This window comes from Mus pahari, chromosome 5 (assembly GCF_900095145.1).
Source record: "Mus pahari chromosome 5, PAHARI_EIJ_v1.1, whole genome shotgun sequence".
Lineage (NCBI taxonomy): Eukaryota > Metazoa > Chordata > Mammalia > Rodentia > Muridae > Mus > Mus pahari.
The window spans coordinates 158,614,733-158,627,232 of NC_034594.1; the positions used below are offsets into that span (position 1 = coordinate 158,614,733).

At 42.9% G+C, this 12,500-nt stretch overlaps 1 protein-coding gene across 2 annotated transcripts in view; it reads right to left on the reverse strand.

Annotated features, from left to right (window-relative positions):
- Positions 1–534: 534 nt before the first annotated feature.
- Positions 535–12,500, reverse strand: part of Tgfb2 (transforming growth factor beta 2) — an 81,638-nt gene continuing 69,672 nt past the window's right edge. For both annotated transcript variants that reach the window (XM_021198024.2, XM_021198025.2), the window contains 5 exons: positions 10,510–10,642; positions 10,302–10,412; positions 8,183–8,360; positions 6,447–6,600; positions 535–3,349 (listed from right to left, as the gene is read on the reverse strand). In XM_021198024.2, coding sequence (XP_021053683.1) covers positions 3,191–3,349; positions 6,447–6,600; positions 8,183–8,360; positions 10,302–10,412; positions 10,510–10,642 — 735 coding nt within the window. In that variant the 3' untranslated portion in view covers positions 535–3,190. The remainder of the gene's footprint in view (positions 3,350–6,446; positions 6,601–8,182; positions 8,361–10,301; positions 10,413–10,509; positions 10,643–12,500) is intronic.

Here is a 12,500-nt window from a genome sequence, read left to right on the forward strand (position 1 = left end):
TGTGTGTGTGTGTGTGTGTGTGTGTGTGTGTGTGTGTGTGTACACGTCTATACACAGTGCTGTGGGTAAAGCAGACAGGAGTAACCACTCTCAAGCAGCAACCCTAAAGTGCACGTGGCTTTTGTTATATCTGGCCGGCTCACTAACTATCCGAATTATAGGGCGACAGGGGATCCTGTCTAGACCAGTACTTTTGGCCCTGGGATTGGCAGAACATAGAACCAGAAAGCCAAATCATGGCCCAAATATCTCTGCCTTTTTTTTTTTTCTGGTAGACAGTCAAGCTGGGTGGAAACTAAACCCCAAACAATTACCAAATAGCAATAAATGAGAAAATAAAAAGCCAGCACAGCCTTCGCTCCATTCTTGATTGCTAAGTCCTGGCTCGGGAACCATAGTGTGGTATTTGTAAAGTGAACAGCTGTGTGACCAAGGCCTAGCGGACAGCTTTAAGCACGACAGTCCCCTTACTACATCACACATGCCTTCTAGTCTCACACATCTCTTTGACAGGAAGAACACAGCAACATGTAACTGAAATAATTTATTTACCACTAAAGCACCACAAAACCGGACATGCATCGTGTTAAAAAAATACAGCATAGTTGGTCATCAAAACACGTAACATCTGTTCTTATATCCCATTCTTTAAAATCCATGCCAAGCATAAAATTGTACTGTTGCTTAACACATACAACCTGCTGCCCCACCCATATGCTAACACCCCCCTCCCCTCCCTACTACCACCGCTCCCATGGTAATATTTACTAATAGGAAAGAAAGACCTGTAGAACCCATAGACTTAAACAAAAAGATTCAAGAACCCTTAAAATAGCAGTCAGTGCATTCAGAAGGAGAGACAAATCATACAAAACAAAAAAATGTCACTTTATCTGAGAGGAAAATATATGCAGAAATGGGGGGTGGTGGGGAGTTATACAGAAGTAACAGTAAAGAGGAAGGGGAAAGAACTGGAGCCCACGGGGCAGATCTGAGGCTATGCTGCACCCTACATGGGGCCATTCACCAGCAGTTGCTCTGTCTTCTGGCTTGCAAATTTCATTCTTCATCTTAGTGAATTCAAGGACAGCTCCTCAGATAAGTGTACAATATCAAAGAAATTCTCTTTGCATTCACACCTCAGTGTGCTGCCCTTTGGGCGAGACCACAAACAGTCCATCATTTCGTGGACTGGTTTATATTTTGAAGCTCTGTGACAAGGATACCCAAAGCACACCTTCAGGTCCTGCCTCTGAGGCAGCCAACCACCTCAAACCAAACAAAAGCTGACCTCGGCTGAAGAGCATGATGGCTGGGGGTGGGAGACAGGGGAGGGGGGCATGAAAGAAAAATTTTGACAAGGGCAATTTTGGTTTGTGCTTTTTTTTTTCCCCAGCCTGTAAAGAATGTCTTTCAAAACCTGAACTTCAATGAAATCAGGGAAATAATGGATGAAATTATGAATAAAATGATGAGTGCTGGCCTGTACTTTTCCCCCCTTTGAAAAAAATCATCCAAACTGTGTATCTTTTAATATGCCCCATGAGCACCAAAAACCCAACTAAAGAAAAAGATGCTTCCTTTGAACTGTCTGCTTTTGAACAGCAAAGAGTCCATAAATATATGAGTTGAAGAAACTTCCTAGCCCAGTCACTAAGACTCTGAGTTGAGATTCTTAAACCCTAGCTAAGCCTACACTTGTGCGCAGTCTTCTGTGCTCCCACAGAACACCCATCCCAGAAGCCCACAGCTCACCCTCCACCTGACTCACACTGACACAGAGAAGGTGGAAACGCTATGGAACTCAAGCCTAGCCTTTTGGGCTTTGGTTTGGTTTGGTTTTTGTCTTTTGGAAAATAGAAGGAACTAGGGTTGGGGGAGGAATGAACCCAGGTAGCTCATGTCATTAAATGGACAATACATAAAATACAGTCAGAGAAGATAGTATATATATAAAAAAAATTGAATTTGTAGTGCAAGTCAGAATCTAGGGGTTTTATTCAAAGGTACTGGCCGGCTAGAGGAAACAAACATACAATCCGAATGATCATTTAAAAAAGAGTCCAAATTTAAGTTCAATCTAAATCATAATCATTATTACAGAATATTAAAAATGTGGTAAGATCTACACATTACATGTAAAGTAGTTACTATTTCGATTTAATAGTTTGTAAAACAAATCTGCAGTGTGTTTTCAATCATGCTGGCTTCTAGATCCGTCTATTTTAATAATATCCATGTAATTACATAAACCAAGACAAAGGAAAAACCTGTATTGTAGATCAACAGCCACTTCACGGTCAAAAGTCTGACAATACACATCAAAACAGGTCAACATTTCACCGGCTTGCTTAAACTGGCAAAGAATCATTTACAATTAAGAGGGAAAAAACCCCAATCTTCCAGATTCCCACTGATTCCAAGTTTTCGTTGTTAACAAGCCTTCTGGGCATATGGCCGTCCATGAAGCTTCGGCAGGCACGGGTTTGCTTGGGCTTTGACTTTTCTGCAGACTTGCTCGGTTCTATAGTACTCACAGGGGGTCATCCAGTATGACCTCCTTCCCCCTGGCTTATTTGAGTTCAAATTCCTTAAGCCATCCATGAGTTTGTGGCAAAGTATTTGGTCTCCATTTATACACCTGTTTTGTTTTCCAAGGGTAATGAAAGGTTCATTATATAGCAACACACAATAAATAACCCACTGTTAGCTTGGAGGAAGAGACGGGGAGGGCACCCACTGTAGAGCGAGACAGAGGAACCAGGAGAGGCGTGGGGTGAGATGCAGGGTGGAAACAATACGTACAACTCCACTGTTTTTCCTGTTTTGTTTTGTTTTTCTTTCACATAATTAACACTAACAAATTCTTCCAGTGTTTATTTTTTTCCTTTTAAAAAAAAAAAAAAGATGTTTTCTTTTTGTGTCTCTCAGGAAGTAGGTGATATGCAGACTAACGCCTTCCATTTCTGTGGTTGTTGTTGCTGTAATCTCAGATGCCAGTTTTAACAAACAGAACACAAGCTTGCAAAATGTTTGAACTAGTACCGATTTTTTTTCTCCAATTTTTTTTTTTAAAACACTGATGAATCAAAATTCCCTCCCTCCTGTCACGAACATCATTGTCGTCGTCGCCGTCGTCGTTATATGCTATTGTCACCGTGATTTTCGTGTCCTGGCTTTCCCAAGGACTTTAGCTGCATTTACAGGACTTGACGATCATGTTGGAAAGCTGTTCAATTTTGGGTGTATTGCCAATGTAGTAGAGGATGGTCAGTGGCTCCAGATCCTGGGACACACAGCAAGGGGAAGCGGACGCTTCGGGGTTTATGGTGTTGTACAGGCTGAGGACCTGCATGACACAACAGAGAAACACACACAAGAAAGTGATTAGTTTTGTTTTTAATTCTTGTGCACATGCACATGTGTGTGCACCTGCACATGTGTGTGCCCCTGCACATGTGTGTGCACCTGAGAGCGACGGTGGGTATATTCCTCAGCCTCTCTCCGACTTCATTGTGCGTTTATTTTAGGCTAGGTCTCTCACTGAACCTGTAGCTCCTTGACTTGGCTAGATTAGCTGGGCCAGCCAACTCCCGGGATCCCCCTGTCCCCACCCTCACAGCTCTGACATCATCTCTGCCCCTCTGATGTTAGGGGAGTATAGCTGCATATCCGGCTTTACGGAGTTGATGGAAACTGAAAGCAGGTTCTCATGTGCATACCATTTTAGCAACCAAGCCATTTCCCTAGCTCAGAGCCTTTGAGTACACAATCTTAATCATTGCTGGTTTTTTTTTTTTTTTTTTTTTTTTTTTCTTACCTCTAAATTACGGTCAGATTGGCTTGTGGCCTTAGCAACGGCAAGTTTAGAATTTTCTCACAGTTGACTTTGGTTCTTTGTGTATGTATTAAACAAATGACTCCATAAAAAGACAGATTGGACCAAACTGTCCAGGTAGCAGATTTTCCTAATTTTTTCCAATAAGTCTACTGGCCTTTGCTACACAAAGGCCTCAGGCCTCCTGCTATTATTTTTCCTTTATAAATTCGGAATCAAAGTTGCATGAATACCCGTTTTACATTGCCACATCAATTAAGAGCTTCTTGGACTCAGGGGCTCTTCCCCCTTTGTCTATGCCTTGGAAGTCCAGGAAGTCGTATCTGGATGCTCTATGATAGAGGATAAATGATTAGCAGAGGAATAAAATTTTCCATCAAAATCCTCATAAGAACTGTTATCTGCCTCAAGGTATAGAAAGCATATCTGCCTGCAGCAGGATATCTGTCAGTCACGTGTCTTCAGCCACATGTCTTCACGGGCCAATGAAATGCCACTTATATTTTCATTTAAAACCATCTGTCCACTTACCATGACTGCATGATTACAGAGATGCTAAGAGTGGAGGAAGAAGCAGCCTGAACACCACAGGCATTATTGGTTTTGTTTCACTTTGATGCAACCCTTTCCTTTGTTGCCTACACTACATCATAGATCAGGCTGACCTTGAACTCCCTAGATAGCCCAGGTTGGCCATAAATTCACAATCCTCCTGTCTCAGCCTCTTGAGTTTTAGAATTTCAGATGTGTGTCACCATCACCCTTCCCCCAAACCACTAATTTCTTGTCCCAGTTGCTCACTTTCCTACATGTCACTTAAAGCAATCATAGATAGTACCTGACCCTCTGTTACCATTCCTCATGCTACATGGGGAGTGACTAAGTTCAGGAACTAAATAGCACGTCCTAAGACAGAAGAGAAAGTGTTGCATGTTAGTGCTGCAGCTTTATCCCGTTCTCCATCACAGAGGTGCATGGCTCTTACTGATGGAAGTGTGTAGGTCACCCAGTGTGACAGGGACATTTCCAAGGATGCCATTAATGTGTTAGTCAAACAAGTGACCGTTTCCTCGAGGTTCCCTGGGATGTGTTCAACCAAGGACAAGAGACCCGTTGAGCTCAGCAACACTGCCTACTCTCGTAGGCTACCCCTGGCTCCTTGGGGAACTGTCCAAACCACACATCTGTGACAATGACAGTTATTCTTCCTCCTCCTTGAAAAACAAGCCAGGCCTCAGCCTTCACACACTCCCTCTGTGTATCAGGGAGGAGAATTACGTTTCGACTTGGCAACCAGGCCCTGCCCGCGTTACAGCTACTGCTGCTGCAGTCCAGATGAATCAGGCTGGCCAGAGAGCTTAGACAAAGGGACAGACATGAGCCAGCTTCCCTCACATGGCCAAGCACGTGGTCACCCCCGAGTGCCAAGCCTACAGGGGCACTGGGAAAGTGACTGGAGGAGGGGAAGCCATGTTTGTCCACTTCAATTCCAATCCAGGCGGGCATTTATAAATAAATAGACCTCATATTTACTAATACATAATCTTTCATAAGCAGACAGGAGCCACTTTTTTGTAATATAGATTGTCTAAATTAATTGATAACCCCTAACTCCTGAATTCAGCCCAGTATGATCTCTCTGGCAGCAGATCCATTTTCCTACCCTGCAGCGAAAGCAATGTTCCTAATGCCTCTTTAATAAGGAGATTTACAGAAGCATAAGGAGCAGAGCAGAAACCTCTACTCGCAGCCACATTTTAGGAATTAAGCTCAGAGAGATGGAGTGACAGGAACTGGGTTATAAAGCAAACAGGGCTACAGTCCAAGGCCTGTGTCGCCACAGACTTGTTTTTATCTGGGGTTAGGCAGCCACAGCATCTATACTCTGATTCCGTTGTCTAAAGAGAAATTCTGATTGAACAAGACCCTTTTTGAAGTCCTTCCCATCTTTAAATTCTACACCATGAGCTACAAAAAGGAAGCTCATGGAATAATGTATATATTAGATATATTAGTATGCAGAAAATGTTTGTGTTCTCTGGGCTGGGGAAACATAGCATCTGATGTTGAACTTTTTGCTGAGTTAGCCCTTTGTCCTTGTTAAAGTAACGTGATAAAATACTTAGCTATATCTGCACTTTGAGTCCTAGTCAGAAAGATTTAGAGAGACAGATGTCATAGCACATGCCTGTAATCGCAACACTTGAGAAACACAAGCAGGAGGATTGCCATAAATTCAAGGCCAGCTGGTCTATATAGAGAGTTCCAGGACAGCCATGGCTATACAATTAGATCCTGTATCAAAAAAAAAAAAAAGTAGCAAGCAACAACAAAAAAAGATATTCATTTTAAATATACAGTTTGTATTTTACAACAACTGCTCAGTTTGGCATCATCATCATCACCACCACCACCACCATCACCATCACCATCACCATCACCACCACCACCACCACCACCATCATCATCATCATCATCACCACCACCATCATCATCATCATCACCACCACCATCACCATCACCACCACCACCATCATCATCATCATCATCATCACCATCATCACTGACTTAGGCAAGACTAGGAGAAACCAATAATCCAGACACTTACTTTGGTGTGTTGAGTGTCTGAACTCCATAGATAGGGGCATGCCCCAGCACAGAAGTTAGCATTGTACCCTTTGGGTTCATGGATCCATTTCCATCCAAGATCCCTCTTAAAGTCAATGTAAAGAGGGCGAAGGCAGCAATTATCCTGCACATTTCTGTTCAAAGAAAAAGCAGAGAGGATTTTGGAGTTGATTTTGCATGCACCTCACCGTCAATCAGAAAAATGATCCATTCACTTATTCCATTAACCTCGAGCACCATGAGACGGGTCTCGATGACTTATAATCTCATGTGATGTCAACAGTGAGACACTGTGAGTCCCTGGACTGCTGTCCCTTATGTATTCTGTACTCTGACTGTCTCATCTGTGACCTGGAAAATCAATATATGCCTCCAATGCCCATAAACATAATCAGGAAGGCAGCAGAAAGGGGCAGAGTCTTTTCTGTAGAACATCTGCTGCACATCCTGCCTCTATGGCTCGTTTATCCATACAACGGATAAAATAAAACATATTTTCAGAGAGCCCCTGGAGGCATTTTCCTTTGAGAATATATCTTCTGCTTTACCATCTGTTACTAGATCAAGGAATGAATCAGAGTTCGAGAAATATGGAGTCCTATTGGTATAATCAGTGTCTCTGGCAAATGCAATGTCCTTCTCTATTTGTGACCAATGACATGGTGAACCCCTCACAAAGAGGACCCTGCCTCTGATCCACAAGTTCCTAAAAAAGGAGTCCTCCTCCTACAGGAAACACAGAGGACCGTGCATCTTCCCCACACAAATTCATGTAAAAGTAGCAAACACTCTCTTGCACAGTTCTCTCGCTCGTGACAGACCTTGCAGCTCAAACTATGGCCATCTGCCTTCTTGTGCTATTTCTATAACTCAGAAAGAGATCAGACCCCAGGGTGAGCTTCAAGGCATGGCACGTCTTATTGACCTAGCCAAAATCTCAAGGAAACTTATGTTGCTCTGTGGGCAGAGAGCTATGAGAACTTACCAGACCCAAAACTTGGAGAAAACACCCCATGGGCTAAATTTCTCCCTTCATATCCAATTCACATTAGAGAGCTAAGGGCCACAGCACAAAAAAGAACTGTTGAAAGTCCTCAGGAAACCTCAACAATATGGCTGCTTAAAGACCTGAACAAGACAACCAATACTAGTTGACATGCAGACAGTGGTAGGGTAAATGTCTTAGGACCCAGCTCCCAGATGAAGACCTACAGACAATTGGTGGTGGCCAAGAGATGGAGAATTAGTCTTCCCTAGGAATGCACCCCATACGTGTTTATCCAACACAAAGTGGTCAGCCTTATAACATATATAAATAAGTAACAGTAAGTAGGGTCAGCAGGTTGTATTTATATATTTTTTGCATATATGTTACACATATATTTATTTACATATATGTTACACATATATTTATTTGTATATATGTTCTTTGAAGAAAAAGAAGTCATGAATCTGGGGTGGGGGAAACATAGGACAAAAAGGAGGAGATGGAGGAGAGAAATTATGTACTATAGTTACGTTTTTGTAAAAATAAATAAATAAAATATATTATTTTATATATTGGGAAGAATGTTCTTACAAGAGTCAAAAGCTGTACCATCCTCTATACCTGACCTTGAGCAGTGACTTCAGTTCAGGTCAATGTATGGAAGAGAAAGCAAAGGCAAGGCAAGAGCCAGCAGAGTCAGATACGCGTTTTTATTTTCATGTCTTTACCTAAAGCAATAGGCAGCATCCAATGCGCGCTTCTTCCGCCGGCTGGACTGTTGTGACTCCAGTCTGTAGGAGGGCAACAACATTAGCAGGAGATGTGGGGTCTTCCCACTGGTTTTTTTCCTAGTGGACTTTATAGTTTTCTGATCACCACTGGCATATGTAGAGGTGCCATCAATACCTTGAAAAAATGCATTTGGGTAATAAACATTTAGCTTTACCTTTATCAAACATAAGCAGCAATATTTTTATAAATATAGTCCCTCCAACCCTGTATATGGTCACAAACAGCAGCAATGACTACCACAGCCTCATTAACTGGCTACCATCATTCCCCACAGCAACAGATATGGCACAACGGGCTGCCCACAAATGACAAGGAACACATCTAAATGGGCCTCTTGTCTAAAGGTGGGGCTGTGTTGAAGACAGGACTGTTATTGGGAAAAGTCACTACACAAGAAGTCTTTGACCTATGGTCCAAGGGCAAGCTAGGCAGTTTATTTTAGTCCATCTTCAGTGTGGGCTGTGTGCGAGCTCTCAGCAACAGAACACACGGCCATAGAGCATGCCTTGTCGCCCGCTGGTTCCCTCTCTTCCTGAGACTGCTCCACTCAGAAGACTTCCCTAATGAGCATAAACCGAGGCTTAGCTGAATGGCCATGGACTGGGTTTAGGTGAAACAGGAGTCACCCTTACCTAATGCTATTTTGGGAAGCTGTGCAGAAAGAGCTTTTTCATTTATTTTATGGCATCCTCCACACTTTTCTGATTCCATCTGAGATTTAGAAACCTGAGCTCCCCAAAGCATGCTCGAGAGGCTGCCAGTTTAAGCATTTAATCTCCACTCAGGAGAATCGTGGCTGGTCTAGAGACCGAAATAAATCTCTACACCTCTGGGAGTGTTTTTCCATGACCAAGGGGGGCACTGAGGATTTCTAAAAGTGGATGGAGGTCCCAGGTGGGGGTCATGAGGGGATGTAGGCAGATGCCACAGCAGTGTGTGGGGTGGGGACTTCTCTTCCACCTTGTCAACCAACAATTCACTGCCTAATAAGCCAAGTGACTTGGACCCTCAGCATCTTTATTCACTCTGGGTTTTGATGAGTTCAACTTAAAGATGAGCAGGAGAAATAGAGGTCTTATTCTGTGTTTACTAGCTGCTACAGAAATCTGGTAGGGAAGGTACTTGCAATGATAAGTTTTATGCAGTTTGTCTAATAAAAATAAAAAACAGACCTAAACAATGTGAATTTATAAAACAATTCAGTACACAGAAAGACTTCTGGGATTGGGTGTTCAAAATGCAAAATTAATCTTATTTAAGGATGTTGGCTATAGCTTGGTGACCAGATCAGTATTCATTCCCTCAGGGCAGTTTGGTTATCTGCATCAGAGTCCTTGCAGATATGCTCAGGCTGATTCTGTTCTCGGATATTTACCAGAGGGGAAACATTGTAGAATGGACTAATAGCTAGCAAAAGGCGGTATGTCCCAACACCTAGAGGGTGAGTTACAGAAGCTGAGGTGTGAAGCAACACTTTTCTTGAGTGAAATGTACTTGTTGATGCTTGAATTTTTGCTTAGGGGACTAGAAATGAATTCTCTCAAATCTTTGCTGCCTACAAATCTCAGCAGATGGCAAGCTGATTTGCTTAAGTGAAGAAAAACAGACTTAACTGGCTGATAGTTCACAGGGTTAACTAGCTAGGTTCATCACTAGGTATGGAGCAGTGAAAACCTGGAGTCTATTCTTCTCTCCCAATCCTTCCTACTTAAAAGAAAGTGTCGTTATTTTATGTTTTAACGATGTATGTGTGTCGGTGTGTGCACTTGAGTACAGGTGCCACTGGAAGTCAGGAGTCAGCAGGTTGGAGCAGGAGTTGTAAGCAGTTTCAAGCTTTCTCATGTGGTTCTAGGAACTAAACTCCCATCCTAACCATTGAGTCATTTCTCCAGGCCCACTTTCTGCTTTCTTCTATCCACTGCTAAGCAAATTGTTGCTCAAATAAATGAGAGTCCCCACACCTCACCAAACAATGTTGCATGCAAACTGACTTTATCACATCTCTCCCCTTCCCCCCTGAAGAGATTCTCACAGTAAAAACCAAGCTTCAATTACCTGCGAATCTCGCCTCCAGCTCTTCGCTTTTATTCGGGATGATGTAATTATTAGACGGCACGAAGGTACAGCAGGGGCAGTGTAAACTTATTTTAAACCCCAGGTTCCTGTCTGAAAAACATTAAGTTAAGGGAGTCATTTGTACGCATGTCTATGTCTGAGGACAATTCACAAGCTCTAGGGAGAGAGAAAGAAGGTTCTTGGTAACCTTTGTGGTGAAGCCACTCCTGCACGGCATCCGTCACGTCAAAGGAAAGCCATTCACCCTCCGCTCTGGTTTTCACAACCTTGCTATCAATGTAGCGCTGGGTGGGAGATGTTAAGTCTTTGGATTTAAGGATCTAGAGAGAAAAACAAGAGCAGGAGAAAGCTCTCAGCTGGCTGCTGACACCATAACCAAACCCAAACCACTTGCTTTATTCCGAGTCATTATTGATAATGGGCTCTGAGTCTGGACTCGTGCCCTGTCACCCCGACAACCATGTCACGTGCATGAGAACACAACACTGGGGCCTTTGCTTTGTAAAGTATAACTACTCAATCCACTGAGTGTTCTGATAAAGATGACATCCATAAAGACAACTATAAAGTCTGACATCAGAAAAGAAGTGACACCATCATTTTACTTTGCTGAGAGAGGCTCTCCAAGATCCTATCAGTTTATGCTATGAAGTCTGTGACTTTGTTTAGTGACCTAAACTATGACCCTGAGTCTCCCAGGGCTCTAGCGAATCCAAAGTCCACTGCAGTGGATTGCCTTTCAGTAGTACTTGGGGACTCAGACCATAGTGTTTTATGCATGTCTTCCTGGTACTCAATCTAATTTTGAGGGTGTTTCATACTTGGTCCCTCCAGTAAATTCATAAGCTTCTGCAGGTCATGGGGCCATGCCACCAACTTGACATCATTTCAAAGCGTAGTACTCTACTGTGTCAACAACTACTAATGACTCTCTAGACACCTGGTAGATATATCCATTCCCTGGTAAACTGTAAAACCAAAACAGGTTACCTTCCAACTAGTTGCTTATGCATTTACCCCCAACACCCACAATTTGTTTCAGGTAACATGGCAACAAATGCTTCCAGAATATTTGTGGTTAGTGTAGATTCAACCCCAGGATTGATAAAGTATGGCGAAGAAAGTAGCAAGAGCTGGAGCAGTGCCTTATAGGGGGAGGGTTTACTGAGCATCCCCAAGGCCCGGAGTTAGAGCCCCAACATTAAGAGAGAAGAAAGGAAGGGAGGATGGAGGGAGGGAAGGAGGAAGGAGAGAGGGAGGGGAGGATGGAAGGAGGGAGGGAGGGTAGAATGGAGGGAGGGAGGGAGAAACAAAGAAAGAAGGGAAGAGGAAGGAAGGAAGGAGGAAGGAGAAAAATGCTATAAAAGGAAATAAAACAATAAAGAAGAGGGGGAGGGAAAGAAGGAAAAGAGGAAGGGGAGGAGGAAGGATGGAGAAGAGAAGAAAAATTAGAAAGAAGGGAAGGAGAGGAGGAGAGGAAGGGAAAGAAAGGGAAGGGAAGAAAGAAACCCCATCTATACATTTATGTGCTCAGGCGACCTCATGAGCTGTAGACAAACTTACCCTAGAGGCCTGCCCCCATGGGCAAATCTAAGGGGAAGAATATGGGTTAATTGCGATCCTGCAATAGGCAAGAGATTCTTTTTACCAGTAAAAGAAAATGAATGCCTGGACTTGAGGGCTGAGTACAATGGGCTCTGGGCTTAACGCACACTACTTAGTTTAATTTATTCCTCCAAAGATTCCTGTAAAGTAGATTAAGCAAATGGAAACTCAGAAACGATTCAAAGCCCTCCCCACCCTAGAGCCATTTTCCCACTTTATTATGACAGTCAGAGTGGGACTGTGGGGTCACAACCCTTTTTCATAGAGTAGAAAGAATTCAATAATCAAGCAAAAAAATCTTTGAACAAGATCATAATAAATCTTGATGCTGCAGAATGCATACACAGTGGAGGCTGACATAAATAATGAAGACACACCATAGCATCCATTGAGTCTCTAGGGATAAGAGCCTGTCGTCAATGATTAAGATACAATCTATCCAACTAAGAATAAAGGGCAAAATGTGCGCAATATGGAATAAGAAGGACAGAAACATAGAGGAAAGAAGACTTTACTGCCCCCCCCTTGTTGGCCAACATCTCAGAGTATGTCCAGAATGCATCCTTCTGCTTT